This window comes from Carettochelys insculpta, chromosome 1 (genome assembly GCF_033958435.1).
Source record: "Carettochelys insculpta isolate YL-2023 chromosome 1, ASM3395843v1, whole genome shotgun sequence".
In the NCBI taxonomy this organism is placed as follows: Eukaryota; Metazoa; Chordata; order Testudines; family Carettochelyidae; genus Carettochelys; species Carettochelys insculpta.
In genome coordinates, this window is record NC_134137.1 from 365,019,997 (window position 1) to 365,039,376 (window position 19,380).

The following is a 19,380-nucleotide window of genomic DNA, read 5'->3' on the forward strand; positions in this document are numbered from 1 at the left end:
CGGAGCGGGCCAGCTGCGCTATGAGCAGCTTCGAGGGCCGGATGCGGGAGTATCCCTGGCTCTCCATAGACCGCTTCGACCGAGAGAACCTGCGGGCTCGGGCCTACTTCTTGTCCCACTGCCACAAGGGTGAGGGCGCGAGCCGCCGCTGGCTGCTTCGCTGGTGCTGTGGGTCGCCTCCGCGCCCCTCCGAACCCGGGAGGCCCTGGGCCTTCCGCCGCGATCCCCGCGCGCCCGGGCCCCTGCCTTGCCCATCTGCCGCCCCACTCCCGGGGCGCCCTGCGTCCGGCGCTGGCCTCACATCCTGTCAGACCCCTTCTGTGTCTCGGGGCTTCAGCTACTCCGCTCCGCTTCTTCCCAGAGTCCTTCCGCCACTTCGCCCTCTCTCCCCCAGATCCCTCCCCACCACCCCGCCGCCGCTTCCCCCGGCCTGCGCTGCCGGCCACTTTTGCAATCAGGGCTTCTCTAGGCACGTCTCAGCTGCACTGATGGGAAGCGGGGGTGGGTTCCCTCTAAGGAATAGAGCTAATAAAGGGTGACATGAAGACGTCCTACTCTTTATAGAGTGAGCACCAAGCAAGACTAAACCTGAAACGGCAAAGGCCGTCTCTGGGGGGCATGTGGCAACTAACCCCACCCTGCCACAGGCCCTGTCCTGCCTCTGCTCCACCCAGGTCTGCCGCTTTCCCGGTGCAAGCTCGAGCTGGGATTACTGGGGAGCCTGCTGTGGGGTGGTACCAGAGATTATCTGCATTTGCGCCCAGTCCTGCACTCAACCAGACAGCCTGCCCCGCCTCGCCCCATTGCTCTCTCCCAGCCCACTGTGAATGGCTTCACTGCGCCCTGGGAAGCAGCGTGGCCTGGGGCTGAGATGCTCTGCTTTCCACCGCCGCAATGAAGTAGAGCTCCACTAGCCGGGAGAGGGAGGTGTGGCACAGCGGAGCAGGCTGCCTGGTTGCTTCAGCTCCTGACGCTGTGGTGAGTGGCGCGACCCCTGCTGCAGATGTATGCTAAGACCCTTTATAATGTATGAGGCCCTGCCCATAGGACGATTGAGAAGGCTGCTCCCCCCCCCCCCAACCCCCCTCGCAAAGCATGGGGCCTGGGATGTCTGCCCCAACCAATTTTGGCTTGGTGTATGCTGATGGGAAAAGAGAGAGTCCATTTCCCTTTAGAATGCAGTGCAATACAGTGCCAAGGTTTTATTAATTTTTTAAAGAAACAGTCATACATTTTTTTTTCTCCTGACATTCGTTGACTCTAAACAGATATTGAGCCTGAGTGCTGTACCATAACCATAGATGTGTTGCACTTGATCAGGGAGTCACTTTTTTTTTTTTTGCTTTTTTTATGTTTAGATTGGTGGGACTTTCTTTTGTTCTGTTGTTGAACAAATTTCTATACCAATATGCACTATGATACAGATTACTTTGTATAAATCCAGACAAGAATTAATCAGTTGATGAAGGAAATATCCAGTGTTCTCTTGAATTTTTGCCTCCATGTGCAGAATAAATGTCATGAACACTGAGGCACATGGGAATGCACACCACCAGTAGAAACAGAGGTTGCCAGCTGTGGTTGCTTTGGACATTTTGCTGATCAGTTGGGTGACATTTGAATTTAATGGACAGGGATGCTGTTTCTAGCCTCTGTCAGAAGCTGGAAATGGGCACAAGAGGATGGATCGCTTGCTAATTACCTGTTCTGTTCATCCCCTCTTGGGCACCTGGCATTGGCAGCTGTTGGAAGACAGGATACTGAGTTAGATGGATCTTTGGTCTGATGCACTATGGCCGTTCTTATGTTCCCCTTTATCGATGTTTCTGTGTGTCCTGTCTATTTGGGGCTCCATCATGCAAACTTCTGCAAGACTACTTAGGAGAATGACATTTGTAGAATCATGAAGTGAGCTGGCAACTGATACAGGAGTCTGCCTGAATGGAGCTCATTGTAGGATCAGGGCCTGAGATTGCAAGTTCTTCACAGGGCAGGAATCATAGTCTCTTATTTTACCGCATAGAACTGTGCTATAAATAAAAAATTTTGCTATGATCTGTTACTCTTAAATATGAAATCTGTTATGTTTGATAATTGCTTGAAAATGAAGTTATTATGAACTTTGTATCTTCCTCTTAGATCACATGAAAGGGCTGAGAGCACCATCATTGAAAAGAAGACTGCAGTGCAGGTAATGGTACCTAAGTAATATAAGGAGAACCTGTCTCTTAAGTGCTGGGGAAACTCAAGTCCACATGCTTCATTTTTCTCTGTAACATTTGCTTGACAGGTCACTGGGAAGTAGGGATGTCTCTACTGCAATCATTTTTTTTTTTTTAATGCTGGTGCTTGCTTTTACAATGTGACTCCCTTTGTTTGCTTGCCAAAGCCATATCCTTCACCCTCCCAATCAATACCACATCTATTACCACAATAGCAACAAAAGCTGTGTTTCTACTTTCCTGATCAAAGCTTGTAAAAGGTCAGATAAATTTTGAGGAGTAAAGGGACTTAGAAGCAGCCTGGTATATCTCTTTCCATACAAAAATAAGAGTGTTTGCTACTGTTAGTCCCACCGTATCATATTCAGAAAGGAAAATAATTCTTGATATGACCTAAATAACATTTTTTGTATTTAAACATTCAGTGACTTTTGTCTGGTAAAAGTGAGTGCTATACGCTTGATTGTTCCCTGTTTTCTATTTTGAATGCCTTATTGATCTCTTTTCTTCTCTCTGTGCAGCTTGAAAGTTCACTTGTATTGTTCACCGGTAACCAAGGAGTTGCTGCTGACCAGCCCGAAATACAAGTTTTGGGAGAATCGCATTGTAAGTTAACTTTTTCATGTTAAAGCAAGTGTCACTAATTGTTGTGTCAGATCAGACTATACTTTTCTAAATGGTGCTTTGGAGGAGGAAGAATTTACTCTCTAAATTGTCCAAAGCAACGGTCTTACAGTGGCAATGCCGGCATCCAATTCAGTGGTGTTCTGTTTAATTTCCAACCTAGCCCATCCCAATCCCTCTTAGGGAATGTCTGCACCATAATTTACCTTGGCATGACTTACGTCACTCAGGGTTATGAATAAGTTTCAGACTTTTTCAGAGTGATGTAAGGTTTGGGTGTAGACTACACTATCTCAGTGGGAGAGCTTCTCCTGCTGACAGAGTTACCACTTCTCACAGAGGTAGGTATTAAGCTGGTGGAAGAATTCTCTCCCGTCAGCTTAGAATGTCTTCACCAGAACCTCTGCATCAGTGCAATGCCTTGGTGCAGCTGTATCACAGCAAATGATGTAGTATGGTGGGTCCTCATTGTGTTTCAGGGTTGTGTTCTTGAAAAGCATAATGGATACTGAAAGGAGGTATACTGGGGACCTATGGTACAGCAGTGGCATAGGCAGGTGCTTGGGGTTTGTCCAGCTCTACTTGTCAGTCCAGCTGTGGTCTGGGGGCTTGGAAACCCTTGTATTGCAGCCCCACTTGCACAGCAGAAGGGTTGGGTGCCCAGTGGGGCAAGCCCATGACCCCAGCGGGGCAAGCCCATGACCCCAGCTGGAGTACTGGTTAGATGGTGTGGAACAAGTGCTGAGACAGGAGCAGAGCTGGGATGGAGGGGGTGGACTAGGATGTTAACTGGCCCACTGTGGACCTGTGTTCATGTCTATCAATCATCAACAGGTGAGTGGATTCTGCTTCATGTTCTCTATCCACATAACCTTCATTTACAGCTTACAGTACTGCAAATGACAGCTACGTGAATTGGAATTCTTTCCTCCATTGATGGGCAGCTGATGATGGGGAGACTTACACTGGGGACCTGCTGCATAGACACTGCCTTAGTCTCTGTTGTATACTCTTTAGAGAAGCACAATTTTTTCTAATCAGGTAGATGTCCTATCTTTCATTCCACAAAATTTAGTTTTAATTTCTTTGTTCCTCTCCTCTAAGCATGATGCTGTCCTATGTTTCCTTTCTTTCCTCAACACTCCCTCCCTGCCCTGATCTATATGTATTCCTTCTGTGTCCCTCTTTTTCTTGCTTTAACATCATCTTTTTGTGTGTGTGTGGTAGGAGAGAATGATCTTTGCGGGAGTGTTATTTATTTCCTGCTTTTATATCTTTCTTCTAGCCCCGAAAGCTTCATATACTGAAACTAAATCCATCCCAGAGCCTGTCTCCATGAATTTCAGCTGTAATGCTTAGAAACAGGTCACCAATTTGTCATACAGATTCAAAATCCAGGAGACACAATGAACTGAGACTGTCTACAGTACAAGATAAATTCAACTTTATTAATATCAATTTTGTAATTCTGGAATTAATAAGTTCAAATTTGACCATCCTCACCTCCCATGTGCTCCTCACAAAGTCTACTCATTGCTGCCACACTCAATTGGCAAACATTGACTGTTGCAGCAGTGCATTGTGGGAACCTATCTCACGATCCCCTCAACCCCATAGCATTCTGGGTATGTTTGCTGGTCTTTGACAACATCTTCCTACATTGCATTTTCCTCATTCCACTCTTGTGCTAAGCAAACGTCCGTTTTTCCTGTTGAAAGGAAGAAAAAGTAAGGCATCCGAACAGACGGCAAAAAAGTTTACAGAAATGTCTTTTTTCAGTACCTAATGGTATTTACAGTGAAGACAGTCACGTGCTAATATTGAGCTAACTGCCTTAAATTCAAATTTATCTCGTAGTGGAGATGCAGCCTGAGACTTTTTTTTAATAAAGACCTAATTTTTGAGGGGATGAGGGTTGGAAGAAGGAATCTAAACTCATGGTTGCCTGTTATGTGGAGCTATTTTAGATGCTTGGGGCTGGTGGCATTGCAGTCTCAGCGAAAAATAAGCCATATAATGCAGAGAGAGTCAAAAAGTCAACATAGCTTCTTAAAAATGTTGGTATGTCAGCTGCAACAGTCTTTTGATCCATGTGTGCTCAGCTTAGTCAACATCCATCCGTTATTTATTTACAGTTGTCAATGTAATTTTTCCATTGAAATTGAAAATACATGAATTTTTGGACTGATTTTGTTTTGCAGTTTGGTTACACATGCAGTGTTCACATACACTAGACACAATGTGTACAAAGAACATTTTATGAGGCATTTTTTGTGTTGTAGGTGACCCTGGAAGTTGAAACGCCAACTCAGATTTCTTTACTCGATGAAGCATCTGGTGAGGTAACCGTTTAAAAACAAGTCTTTTTAACAACTAATATAAAGTTTTAAAGAATTTGAAGTTGATATTTAAAAAATCATAAATGTAGCTTTCTTTTGCTCTCTTTAGTTGGATAGAAATGAGATTCTCCATGCTGCAGCCCATGTTTACCAACCCTTCCCCCACTGTTCCTCACGTCAGGATCATTGTTCTTCCATTTGCTCATTCTGGTTTAGTGCTCTGTCTTTCTGCTATATGTGAGGTTGCCAAAATGTTCAGCTTTCTTCCATTCATGAGTCTTCAGTACTGCTTTTTCAGTTCATTTCAAGTCTAGTTAAAATGTATGCATGTGCACACTGCTCTTTGTCTTGCACATCCTGTCCAGGGACAGAACGATGGCTGTGTCTACACTAGCAAGTTCTTTCAAAAGATTTTTCAAAAGAAGAGGGCTCTTTCAAAAGATCCAATGAAGCATCTACACACAAAAAGTGTCCTGTTGAAAGTAAATCGAAAGAATGAGGCACTCCTTTTGAAATCGCTCTTCCTTTCCCATTTCAGGAAGAGCGCCCCCTTTCAAAAGCTTCTTTCGAAAGAAAACGTGTAGATGCTTTGCAGGCCCTCCACCCCACCCCCGAAAGAGCAGTTCTCATGGGGCCTGATCTTTTCGATCCCTGGTCTGTTCTTTTGAAAGAGCAGGGGCTGTGTGCACGCTCTCTTTTGAAAGAGCAAATCACTCTTTTGATCATTTTTGTGTGTGGCTGCGCTCTTTCGAAAGAAGCTCTTTTGGAAGAGATCTTCCAGAAGGGCTTCTTTCAAAAGATCCCTGTAGTGTAGACATAGCCAAGGTGTTTACAGATTGGTCCTATAGTAATTAAGTTTTAAGGCACAAGGGAGAAGGGGAACATGATTTGTCTTTGAGAACTCGTTTAAGCTTTTATTGACTGCTTGAAGATGACCTGCGATAGAGGGTCTGAGACTAGGGTGAAGAGAGAAGACGTCTTTACTTTTGTAAAAGCACTCGAAGTGGCTATGTAAAACAGTGCACTGTGATCACTTTTGCTGCAGGTGTCATCAGCATCATCCCACAAAATGAAATGAACACTAACCTGTTACAAACTTTCTTGATTTCTAGAAAGAAGATATAGTGGTGACACTTCTCCCAGCTGGTCACTGCCCAGGATCAGTCATGTACGTGCTGTGAATAGACTCTGAATATTTTTAAATGTACAGAACGGAAGGAGTTCACTAATTTCTTCTAGCTAGAAAAATGGAAGATTAATTGCTAATGCTTATATTTATTAATAGTAGTATTGTGATTTCACCCAACCCTCCCACCCCCTACACCCCTTCAGAATTGGAGCAGTATTATGCATGTGAGATCTACAAACATAATGAACTTGGCTTGTTCTCCCAGTTATATTGTATGTTCCTAGGAACACGTTACTCTGCAGTTGCTATGTCTGGAGTCTTTTCTTATAAGCACAGTTATTCCCCTGTGTGCATTTTTGTTTTTTAGCAGATGCACTTTAGGACTTTGCTTTGAAAAATGTGACCCTTAGGAAATCAGTTGGGAACTTGAGTCATTTGGTTTCAGTTACCCAGTTTTTATAACACTTTGGCTGTGTTTACACTAGCTTTGAAGGGAGCATGGTAAGCAGGGTGTCGGGAGACTATTAATAAAGTGCTGCGGTGCATATGCAGCACTTCATTAAGCTAATTCTCACCCACGGCAACTTCAAAGTGGCTAACTTCAAAGTGGTGGCTTGCGTGTAGCCACGGCTAACCTGCCGGCACGTTGAAGTACCTGGGCTACTTCAAAGTCCCTGTACTCCTCAAAATGTTAACACTTTGAAGTTGCCGTGAGGGAGAATTTGCTTAATGAAGTGCTGCATATGCACTGCAACACTTCATTAATAGTCTTCCGACACCCTGCTTACCATCCTCTCTTCGAAGTTGGGAGCTAGTGTAGACACAGCCAACGTGTTTTTCTAGATGAAACTGAGCAGGTAGTTTCTGCATGCGGCCTCCTTCACTTTCCTCCCAAAAGCTTCTTTGTTTACTGCTTCTGTAACTGTTTAAGTCTGGCTTTGAACAGCAGCATGAAGTCATAGAATCTCTTGTCCAATCTGGAGGCAAGTGGGAGAAGAGCAATTTTGTTCTGAGTGCAGGGATGGGAAAACAGTGCAGTTAGGAATCCTCATACATTTAAATTTAGCTTCAGTGGTAAATTTTGGGGACTGGTGGCTATGGTATGCATATGAGCCTAAATTCAACATTTGCTAATATACCTCATCCAAACTCCATGGTCTGCAGTGAGGTGTTGGACATGTGTGAAAGCAGACTGATTCATTGGCCCAAATCTAGGATTTTACTCTAAGGATACATCTGGTCCATTATCTTTACTGCATCTTGGGCTTTCTCGGAAACTGCACATATTTCACCAAATAAAGTAATGTTAGAGTCCAACAAATGCAGTAGCTTGTGTTGCTGGAGTTAAATAGTGCTTTTATTTCTAGGTTTTTATTTCAAGGCCAAAATGGCACTGTACTTTATACTGGAGATTTCAGACTAGCAAAAGGAGAAGCTGCTAGGATGGAGCTCTTGCATTCAGGGACCAGGTATAAAAACTCATAAAAATCTTAAATTGATTTCTTTTGGTGAGAATTCATCTGAATGTAAAATTTAGGAAGACTTAGACTATCTACAGTAAATTCTTTCATATCCGGCAGCCCAGGGACTGGGAGGTTGCCAAATAGTCATATATTCTGGATAATAGAGAGATGTACCTAGCAATGCATAACACTTAAGAAAAACAAGATTAGATATTAAGAAACAAACAACAATGAATGCAGAGTACTTTATTTACCAACAACAGTAGTATTATACACTAAATTTATACTGTGTTTGCTGTATTTACTTTTCCTATACTGTACTTCTGGAAAACTTAACTACAGTTTACTAATGGTTATAATGCTGGTTATTTGAGAGGTCCAGATAATAGAATGCTGGATATGAAAGAGTTTACTGTAGTTATGGATTTTCATGAGTTATGCTCTCCTTTTTTCCTTAATTTGTGTTTAAAATATGTAGTTCTTGGTGTGATGTTTCTCCAGTAATTGATTCGAAGAAATCATCTAATGACTCCACATTCCTTTTGATAAGGAGTTTTTTTTTTTTTCATGGACCTGAAAACTGCTGCCACAAAAGCTAATTTAAAAAAGCTTACTGTCAGTGCTGTAAAGTCTATAGAAGAATCTGCAGTAAGACACAAATCTACCTTCAGTGTGGTGTAATTGTGTTAATACACGTTACAAGTGTTAAAGTTTGAGTGATAGCTATTTAATAAAATATTTCTTGAATTGACTTCATGTATCAAACCTCTGAATCTGTCATTTTGATAACAGCAGTGTTAATGATGGTCTTGCACGTATGAAAGAAACCACTGGAAATCTCTATTTCCCAAGTCATTGTATCTTGAAAATCCCTAATAGACTTGTTTATACATTTACAAGTCTGTGTGTTCGTTTTCACTTACAGGTTGAGAGTAGTAGTTTCTGCAACAATGACATAAATATCTCCCTAATTAATACTACAATATAAGCTCTATGTATTCCACTGCTTTTTTTTATATCTATTTTATATGGATTTTAGAATACAGTATTGAAGAACTGCTGGTACTCTTGCCTGAGCTGTAGGCAATTAGCCCTTGTTACTGTAATCAGAATTGAGAGTCTGGCCTTTTGACTGAAAATTTTCCCGAATGGAAGGTTTTCTTGTTCTGTTTCTTGTGATTTCTTTATTTATCTCCCCTACCCGCCACAGAAATTTTCTGACTAGATTAGTCAATGGGGCAGACCTTGGTATTCCAATACTCTATTTGATATGACGCTATCTCAATTCTCTTTCAGAGTGAAAGACATTCAGAGTGTATATTTAGACACCACTTTCTGTGATCCCAGATTTTATCAGATACCAAGCAGAGTAAGTCTAATCATGCATTACCTGGAGGTACATAAAGCCATTGATGTAATTAATCAGTGTTGTTTTTTTTCAATCTTTATACAATCCTGAAAGGCAACAGTTAGTTTTAACAAACATTATCTAAAATAATGTTTCTCAACCTTTTTGTGCTAGTGAGCCTCTTTGGACTTCTAAAAAACAAATCAGGACCAACCATCTCCATATCCTCCTGCCAGTAGTAATGTCCTATGTTAAACTTGGGGCTGTGGGCTGAAACATGTAAATTATCTTTGTAGGGCCTCTTATGGCATGGGGGCCAAAGCAATTGCCCTGTTTGTGACCCCTAAACTTGCCTCAGGGCCTGTCTGGGAATCATGACCAGAAGGTTGAGACATACTGATACAGAGATTTCTGAAGTCCAGTGATTTAGATACAGCTACAAAGGAAAACACACAAACTTTTCTAACCCTTTTAGGAGGAATGTTTGAATGGGATATTGGAGTTAGTGCGAAGCTGGATCACTCTGAGTTGCTATCATGTTGTATGGCTAAATTGCAAAGCTGCCTATGGATATGAATATTTATTCACAAACCTCAGTGAAGAACTGGGAGTCAAGGTAACACTTTCGTGATAAGTGCTTTCTAAAGAGAACCTTAGTGCTGATTGTGAGCAGTATACTGAACTGGAAATTGTCCATTCAGAGGACTTCTGCAGTACATAAAAGATTTGCACCATTTTATTCACCATCCTAATGGTAAGCTGGTGAATAAGCTTTTGTGATTTGAAGTAACAACGCCAACTAAACCACTTCAGTGGCTAACTGTCTACTTGGACTTCTGGGTTCCTCAGTCAGAAGTTTAATACTAATTCTTCAAGAGACTCCGTCTGTGCTTTTATCTTATGGCAGTCCTGGGATGCCCTGTAAGGAATTCTATGGTGGGGAGTTCTCTAGACTACATATGCGAAGTAATATCCTGATATTGATGGGTAATGTATGTCACTGAGCTTGGTTCCAGTCCTTGCTAAAATATGTCTGCCTGTCGTAGACATTAGCCAGCAATGTGCCAAATCCTTACCTCTATTTCTCGTGCTGATAATGTCTGAGTAATTGCCCATTCTCTCTTTCTCGGTCTCTGCCAGTATTTCTGGTAGCAAATTCACTCCTGAGGAACGGTTTTTGATACAATCCAATTCCATAGTGTTAAATGCACAAAGCCACTTACAAGACTCACTATATTTTCTTTAGGTCCATGTGAACAAACTGGAGATGTTCAAAAATATGCCAGAAATCCTCCATCATGTTACCACTGATCGACACACTCAGATTCATGCGTGTCGACATCCACGGGTATGCATCATTTCGTAAATCCAACTGCAAATTTTTTTTTTTTTTTAAATGAGTGATTGCAGATACTAATGTTAACAATAATCGTCTTCTCATGCAAAGTTTCCCTTAAGGAAGCTCAGATAGAGTGGTAGTTTAGTACAGAAGAGAGTAGGAAGTTGAGCAAGTAGCTAATGGACTAAAGTAAAGGAAATTTTAATCAAACCACAGAAGAATTTAGTATCATGCTTAAAACCTAGTTGTGACACTTGCAGGGGATACACAGGGCTCTGAGACACCTCAGAAACCACCTGCTCTTAGCATGAGGAAGCCTGGTTTGTGCTTGCTGGTGATCAGCTCCACTGGAAACACAAGCACTTCCCTCTTAGTCTGTTACACAGGCCATGCGTGTTCTCTCTCTTTCTCCATGTGAGCAATAGACATACTCCAACCATCAAGGCCATCCCTGGGGGGAGCGTGGAACCGGGAGCAGCCCTTCTAGTCCCTGCTGTACCTCCTTGCCATTGCCCCAAGCGATGCAAGCTTGAGGATATTATGGGGCCTAGCATGGGATGTCCACTGGGGTCTCCTCCCTCCACATACGCATTCACCACAACAGTTGGATCCAGAGCAACCCAGCAGCCTGCTCCACTTTGCAGTGCTGCCCTCTCCCAGTCCATTTTCCCCCATCCACCCCTCTCCACAGTGCGAGCACTCGGAGTGGGGCATTCTGCTTCCTGCGTCTATGGTAAAGCTTAGCACAGCAGACTGGGAGAGGGTGGCAGGGCTGAGCGGAGCAGGCTGCCGGGACGCTTTGGATCCTGTTGTCCTGGTGAGTGTGGGGGGCAGGAAGGAAAGAGCCAGGTAATCCCCTTGGCCCTTCCTGTAGGATGGTTGAGGTAGTTACCGTGAGACCCCCTAAAACGCAGGGCCTGGGGCAGCCACTCTGAACTGTCCTATGGACAGGGCTGCTTTGCTAAGCATTTCCCTGGAGCATCCAGTCCCTGATCTACAGGACCCTCAGAGTATTCATGGGTTTATGCTTTCTCAAGAAGCAGTGCACACTAGCTAAGCAGTTCTACTTAGATTACTACTCTACGTACTATGCAACATTTTGTTGTGTTTTATAGTGAAATCAGTTGGAAGTTTTGTTTAACAAGCCCTGGAGATTCAGTTAATAGTAGGTGGAAGTAATTGGAAACGCTTGCATCTATGATGTATGCTAAGATTTTATTTTATAACTTCTTGCAACATAATGCTTGCCCACAGTCCTTTTGGTGTTACACAGCCAGGCTGTCTTTGACACTCCTTTCGTAAGACAAACAGGCAGTTAGCTTGTCTCCTGGGAGAAGGACCAAGGGTGCCTCTTGACATGCGTAGATTTATCAGAAAAATCCGTTGTCCTGTTCCCTAACAGGACGCTCCTTGCTGATCTTTTCTTCTTTTTGCTTTGCTTTCTTGTCTGTTGGATGATCTCTTGATTAGCCTCTGTTCAGTGTATAAATAGACATGTGATGAGGCAGGACTGTAAACATGACCCACTAAGGGTTAAGCATCTGTTACCAAAAAGCGTGTTCTTGAGGTATGTCACCTCCTGGGACCTGCCTTAATGCCAAATCCTTACCATAACTTTTTGTGTAGATGTACAACGTCTTAAAATTTACCTGTACATATATTTTGTAATTATGATGATCAGTGGGCTACTGGTTCTCAGCTGACACCTTACATGCCACCTGTTGAACTAATATGCATCTATCTGACTCAAGGGATTCCTGTAATAAAACCCTCTGCAGCCTTTTTGCCCTCTGCCACCAGTAGCTCCCACGTGTCCCTAGTATCCAGATCAAAATCCTCGTTTGTTTCTGGAGGTGGAAAAATATAGAGACCAGATCAGACCACCAACACCATGGAGTACCCAAACCCAACAGTGGAAATTGGACCAAATTATACCACAGGAGACTAAATTGTTGTAAGCCAATGCACAAAAGCAGAATATAGCATTACTTGCTCTGTAGCTAAGTGGTTGATGAGAGCACTTGATCGAGGAGCTCGTGACCCCTCAGAGCTGAGGACAGCCTCTTGAACGTCAAGTTCTGAAATGGAGGATTAGAGATGGAATTAGATATCTTACAGGGACATTGCAGGCAGGGCCCTATACCACATCTGGTGAAGCCAGACTGATAGTGTGAAGAAACCAAGATGGGATGGACCAGACATAGCTTTCCAAGGCTCTAATTCCAGTGGAGGGAGGTTAGTTGGAAGATTGGTCTGGTCAGACAGGGTATTTCTTATGTTCCAATACAAATTTATATGTTAAGACCTAATTGAAGGACTTACGAATCCAAAAGGCATGATTGCACTACCTCCATTTTCATTTACTACTCTGCCTGATAGGATGATGACTATCTTCGAGGGAATAGGTTGCCCTGTGGTATGACTTCCCAGAATGGAACCCCTTTGCGTATAATTAGTGTCAAACCTTCCACCATGTGGTTTGGAGAGAGGACAAGAAAAACCAATATCATAGTAAGGTGAGCAGAGTATTATCAAGGTATTTGGGCTATGAAACGTGGGGGAGGGGGAGAGAAAAACCTTTATTTGGGTGCTCACTAATACCCAGCCTGAATTGTGCCCCTCCAGTCATCTCTGAAGTTTGAATGGATTTCCTTGGGCCATGTTTGCTTCTCTTTTTTCATTTGATAGTGTCCACTTACCGATAAGTAACTTGCAATTGCTAAGTGGAAAAGTAGTAGTAATTTTGCCATGTCTGTTTTTAGGACTGGGGAGAGTTCATACAGAGCTTGCTTCTCTTTTCACTCCTCTTACAGCGAGGTATGTACAGTGGTGTTTGCTTCAGAAATGTACGTTAAAAGTCATTTTGTTCACTTTAGAATACGGGGATGTTGCATTCTGACCTATCAGTGGGAAAAAAAAGTGGTACAAGCTGCCTGGTGATGAGAAGGACAGTGTGTTGAAAAGGTAGGAATCAAGGCACCATAAAAACAACCATGCTCCAACATAGTTCTGGCAATCCCATGTTTGTAATCATGCCAAATACCAGAAATAACTAGCACTTAGAGATGATGTTACAAAATAGAAAACAAAACTGTTGTTGTCCTAATGGAAAAGCTTCTAGATATTGCATTTGGCTGTTCTTTTCTGTTGCTCTGGGGAGAGAAAAGAGCATGTCCTATCTTGGCTGTCAGTGTTGATTGGGCTATTGTGACAGTTCCACCTCTATCATAGCACTATGTACAGGATTACAAGGCTTAATTTAAGAGAGACAATACAAATGTTTTTTCCACCATTTAAAAAAAATCAAGTTATTGCTGAAAAATAACCATCTAATCATGAACCAATACATAGGCAGTGGAGGACAATTCAGTTTCCTAGAGAAGTAGATTTTAGCTGTAAAATACTAGTGAGATGGTTTGAATAATATAAGGAAAGAGACAGAGAGACTTTAATTGTGAGAGAAGAAGACCCTAAGAAAAATATTCTGAGTGTCTTACTTAAACAATAGTCTAGTTGTCTATTTGGACAGGGTTCCAGAATATGAGCTGTGCTGATTGGTCAGCTTTGAGGCTGTTGGTGGAACACACCCTGTGATGTGTGTGCTGTTACTGCATTGCCTTGTGAGTAGCCTTACAAATATATATTTCAGTGTAAGTAATAAGCTACTTTTCTCCTTGTTTAGATTAAGGATTTCTTGGGTTATATCTGCCCCGTGAATGTGTATCCCAACGTGGTTCCAGTGGGTTCAACAAAAGATGAAGTTGTAAAAATGTAAGTGATTTGGCTGGCTGGTGTAGGCTATTATACAGTAAACACTTAAAATGCGCAGTTTTGGGTTGCGCCTAACTCGCATTAATGCAAGTTAAGTGCAACTCAAAATCCTGCTCAACTCCCCTGGCTCTGCACAGCCCTGGCTCAGCCTCTCTTCTTCCCGCCCCGCTCACCACCCACCAAGAGGGGTGGCTCCTCCTGGCTGCAACCAGCCCCTAGGGAAGCGGCAGGCACTGCTGATCCCAGAGGCCCAGGGAAGCGGCAGCTGCAGGCACTCCCAGTCCCAGTTCAAACCCTCTGTGCACAGTTCTGGTTCAACCTCTCCCTCCTCCACTGCAGCCCTAACCCTAACCCTAGCCTTAACCCCCCCCGCCACCCCTCCCATGGCCAGCCCACTGCCAGGCTTAACCCTCCTCAAATACCACCCTGCTGCCCTCTCCCGCAACCCTAGGACTTATTGTTCAAAATGGAGCTCCAGGTGCTCCTGCTGCTTCCCCGGGTGCAGAACTGGTGTTCCACTGGAGAAAAAAGCCACCCCGACTTACATGAAATTCAGGTTGTGCGAGGGTGTGTGGGAATGTGTAACCCTTGCATCAGTCGAGGGTTTACGGTATTGGTAAGGCTTCAGTTTGACTGTTGTAAAGCAGCAGGTGGCAGTTCTCTGTGCCTGAAGCAGGAAATCTTCCATGCTGGCCATCAGCTTTGGTTTCCTTTTCCTTCTATCTGCTCAAACTCCCCTTTCATCTCCTGTATGCTGCACCCTCACGCTGTTGAGTTTCAAGGAACTGTCATGTGTCATTCTGCTCTGTTACCATTCATGCACTTGGAATATGTAATCACACCTCCTTACATAGTTTCAGTTGGGTATATTCATTTTTAGGCATCATCTTTGCTGCTCTTACGATAGTTGTATTAGGGATGTCTGTGTCTCCCTGAATGTAACTCATGTCTTCTTTCACCCCTTTTACTAATCCTAAATTAGGGAAACTCAGTAGGACACTTCCTCTTGAAAAAATAAAATCTCCATGGGGTCTTGAACTCCTAGCTTCTTTATACAAAGTTCCAGGGCTTCCTGCTATTTCCAGTGTTTCTAATTTTGTCCCTCCAGCTGAACAAATAAAGTAGGGAGAGCTTTGCAGTATTAGCATAAAAAGGTGTAGCGGCAGCTCTTAAAGTCATCAGTAAGTTTAATACTATTTTTTGTAGCTAGCATGAAAAGCACAAAGCAGCGGTGTTGAAAGAATTAACCAATTTATTGTTGCTCCTGAACTTCTTACATAATACTTTGCCATGTCTGATGAGTTGTAAAGATTCATTTTCTTGCTCTTCTCAGCTTAAAGCCACTATGCAAGTCATACAGTGTAACTAACGAGCCCCAGTATAAACCACTTGGAACATTGAAGAGATCCAGAACAACTGACTTAACACATGAAGGTACGGAAAGAGGACCTTCCAGGGATGGATGCTTATGGCAATGGAGACAGGTTTGAATGAGAGAAGTGTGCATGGACTAATTACTGTAATTCCAGCATCAGCTGGAAGAGATTTCTGGCCATCTCCATCTGATCACCTACAGTGAGCAAACAAGCACTGAAACAAATAGGAAATCCTGTTTTGTTTACTCTGTTTAGCATTTCTCTCCTGATAGGTGCTTTGTAAATGCCCATGGACAGGGAAATACAGATTCAAATTAAGTTGGGCTTCAGCTAATGCCAGGCCAACAGAGGACTGAATCCTTGCAAAACAGAAAACATGATTGCGGTTAAACCTGAAAGGGCACTCCAGCTACTGCTGCAGGTTCCAAAGTGTCTGGCCACGTGAGGCCATGTCTAACTTAATACATTTTAAAAATAATTTCAACATTATTTGAATGTTAGTAAATTACTGTTCTCCAGTTACAAAACCACACTCAGTTTAGCATGACTGCAGCTCTGTCCTCCATAATTATTATCCTTGGTACTTGTGAAATCAGGAAGAGCAGCAGCTTTTAAAGACCAGTATTTGTATCTGATCCATGTCATTGTTTCAAAGGCTGTATTTAACAGTTGTCCTATGCTTTCCTAGCTTGTAATCTGTATTGTAGCTTGTTAAAGGCTCATTCATGCATGAAATAGATAAATTGATTTATTAATTTGTTAAAAGTCAGATTAAGTTTTAACTTATCAGACTTCCCAATTGTATGACTTCTAAGTTAGATTTCAGTTCTGCCTGTGACTAAAGGACTCTGCATGTAAAATTGACAAAACCAGAGTTTGCTGATTACAGGATGTGCAGTTCTTTCAGATAAGTTAAGGAGGGCTGGGACAGGCAACATTTTTTTCCCCTCCTTTGTTCACTCAAGCAAAACCAGCTTTTAGCTAGTGAATGGAACACCTGCTCCGTTGAATCTCCTTTGAGACAGTGATTGCTTGTTCTGTGCCACAACAGGCTGATCCTACAAATACTTCGGCAAATAACCTTAGGCAATCGCACTAAAGTGACTGTAGTCTTGTCCATTAAAGTGCTACACCTCAGCACAAAGAACCAATTGTGCCCTTTTATCTATGAGGCTATGGTGACCGTTGTGATACGTGTTTCTTTACTAATTTTAGTTTTGATACAAATCAGTATAATCCTTCCCAGATATGATAAATGGACTATTGTGGTTTGTCTATAGACAGAACTGTTTTTAAGTAATGTAATTAATATATAAATATTTTAACCGACTTTGCGAAGTCCCTGTAACTTCCTTTATTAAATTCTCTAAGGCTGTTCATTTTGATCCTTTTTATTTTCATCTTGACAGATGAGGGCAGTGACAATCTCTTCGATACAGAACTGACTCCTATAAGACACAAGATTCCAAAGCAGCAAATGGAAACATGGGTGCTCAAATCAAAAGCTCCATCGGAAAACTCTGAAGGAAACCCTAGTGAGAATATGGAAAGCTACAAAGCAACCAGTATACCTATGCCTTTGCAAGTAGACTTCATAGACTGTGAGGAATCAAATGGTGAAGATGATGATGATGAAGAATCTGAAAGAAGTGTGGAGTTAGCTCAAGTTGTAGCCCATAATCCAGACTCCACTTCTGTGCTGAAAAATCCAAATGAAGAAGCCCATTTGGACTTGAACTGTGCATTGACTAGTGATCAGCAGGAGTCTAATGCAGATATGCCACAGTGGGATGTTTTCTTTAAGCGAGATACTAAAACTATAGATGATAGTTCTGAAAACGAGGACCATCTCCCGTCGTCTACAGATGCTGGTAGGTCCCAGTCACCAAATATGTTCAGTGACTCAGATAGCTTAAGTGATTCTACCCACATTTCCTCACAAAATTCTTCTCAATCCACCCACATATCTGAGCAGGGGAGCCAGGGCTGGGACAGCCAAACAGACACTGTACTTATCACCTCACAACAGACACATGGCACGGATTTCCACTTTTTGAACAAAGGTGGGAGCAGAGTGACAGTTTCTGTGTCACATTTTGTGACCATGGACAATCAAACTGAATCCCATAGGTGGAAGGCTTCGGACCAAAATATACCTTGCTCAGGTAACATTGACCCTGATTTGAAAGAGAAAAACCAAGAGACTAATGCAGACACTGGAGCTGCTGGAATGCAAAACACTCTAATTGAGGTAAATAATGAAATACCAAAGGCTCCTAATCCAGACCTAGAGAGAGACTCTCAGAGCTCCTCTGACTTTGAAATCCCTTCAACCCCTGATGCTGAGTTACCTAGACCAGATAAGCTGTGCTCTCTGTACAAGAAGCTAGCAGCAGGTGAAATGATATACAGACCAAAGTGAATCACTCTTAACTTTAGGAGCTTCTTTTCAAAACATAGATCAGGGTGGGCAATAATTTTTGATAGAGGGCATTCTAAGATTTTGGTAAGTGGTCAACGGCTGCACTCTCTTATGGAAGGAGACGACTCTGGTATGGAGATTGGGTGCAGAAGGGATGTCGTGGTTAGGACTGGGGTACAGGAGAGGGTCTGGTTCTGAGGGAGTTTGGATGAAGGAAGGAAGGAGTGATCTGCGGCAGAGGATTAGGGTGCAAGGTTTGGATTGGGTATGGGCGCTCCTCAAAGCGGCTGGGTGCAGCAGCCATGTGCCTCTGTGCTGTGCCCCTGAGAGGTGGTGGACAGAGGCTTTGCGTAGCGCCTCCTTCCGCAACATGATCCTTGCAGCTGCCCTGGGCTAGTTTCTGGCCAATGCAAGTTGAAATGGTTGTGCTGGGGGCAGGGGCAGCGCTCAAAATCTCCCTCCTGCAAGGGATGCGCAGTGCTTAGAGGCACATGGCACAGGCAGCTGGCCACGCTAAGTGACTTGGTGCTGCAACAGGCAGAGAGTCTGCCCGGGGTCCTGGTAGGCTGGATCTGGCCCATGGGCCATATTTTCCCTGCCCTGATATAAACATACACAGCATGAGTCAGCCTAAGCTGTATTCAGAGGTATATAAAAATTCTATTTATCCCTGCTGCTCTGTTTGTGACACTTTTATTGTATTTTCTTGGAATTATCTCATGACTGATTTTAGAGACAATAGTCTGTGCAGTCCACAACATAAAAGTGGACAGTGCATCTTAGATTTTGAGAGACATGCAGGAATGTAGGAGAGAAGGAGAAATAAACCAAAGAAAGTGAAGACAACTGCTAGGTAAACTTTTGTTATCAAGCTGTCCTCAGGTTTTGGCAGCTGGCTAACCAGATCTTTTAAATTTGTAAATATGTCCATATCTAAAGCAGTCTTTGTAAACAATTTTTAATAAACTTTTTTTTTTTTATAAAACTTGTCTGTTTAATCAAGGAGAATGATTTCTTTCAGATAAAGTAATTACACTGGCTACTCCTCAGACTAGGAAAGAAGACTAGTAATAGAAATATATTGGATTTTGCTTGCTTTCAAAAGACCTTTAAAATTGGTTGGACAGCATATAGTTTGCACTTAGCTAGGAACTGCTTTTAAGGTCAAATCAACCATAAACATCCCCCCACCCCCTTATCTTTAGTCTTCTGTCACTCAGCTTTAACAAATGAGTTTCAAACTGCCTAGTGATTTAAGTATTACTAAAAATACATCCTAATGTGTGTTAATACAAGCTTACGTGGAAACAAAAGTTTATTATTTCATTTGCTTCCCTGTACAAGTCC

At 42.7% G+C, this 19,380-nt stretch overlaps 2 protein-coding genes across 14 annotated transcripts in view; one reads left to right on the forward strand and one right to left on the reverse strand.

The window, feature by feature from the left end:
- The window catches only part of DCLRE1C (DNA cross-link repair 1C), a 27,391-nt gene continuing 8,011 nt past the window's right edge, over positions 1-19,380 (forward strand). For 3 of the 13 annotated variants that reach the window (XR_012648596.1, XM_075017658.1, XM_075017668.1), the window contains exons 1-14: positions 1-129; positions 2,140-2,191; positions 2,744-2,828; positions 5,129-5,188; positions 6,298-6,353; positions 7,682-7,783; positions 9,074-9,146; positions 9,601-9,741; positions 10,372-10,473; positions 12,844-12,980; positions 13,227-13,281; positions 14,147-14,235; positions 15,569-15,669; positions 17,021-17,482. Coding sequence is in view for 12 of the 13 variants with exons in the window: in XM_075017658.1 (XP_074873759.1) it covers positions 21-129; positions 2,140-2,191; positions 2,744-2,828; positions 5,129-5,188; positions 6,298-6,353; positions 7,682-7,783; positions 9,074-9,146; positions 9,601-9,741; positions 10,372-10,473; positions 12,844-12,980; positions 13,227-13,281; positions 14,147-14,235; positions 15,569-15,669; positions 17,021-17,482 (1,624 nt within the window). In the remaining variant the exon portion in view is untranslated. Of the gene's footprint in view, positions 130-2,139; positions 2,192-2,737; positions 2,829-3,730; positions 3,888-5,128; positions 5,189-6,297; positions 6,354-7,681; positions 7,784-9,073; positions 9,147-9,600; positions 9,742-10,371; positions 10,474-12,843; positions 12,981-13,226; positions 13,282-14,146; positions 14,236-15,568; positions 15,670-17,020; positions 18,998-19,380 lie in introns of those variants that run through there. The other 10 variants (XM_075017570.1, XM_075017632.1, XM_075017603.1 and 7 more) reach the window with 10 other exon arrangements.
- SUV39H2 (SUV39H2 histone lysine methyltransferase) overlaps positions 11,581-19,380 on the reverse strand; it is a 25,499-nt gene continuing 17,699 nt past the window's right edge. Inside the window, exons 6-7 of the mRNA XM_075017685.1 lie at positions 12,454-12,542; positions 11,581-11,937 (exon numbers count right to left, since the gene is read on the reverse strand). Of these exons, the coding sequence (XP_074873786.1) occupies positions 11,860-11,937; positions 12,454-12,542 (167 nt within the window). The 3' untranslated portion in view covers positions 11,581-11,859. The remainder of the gene's footprint in view (positions 11,938-12,453; positions 12,543-19,380) is intronic.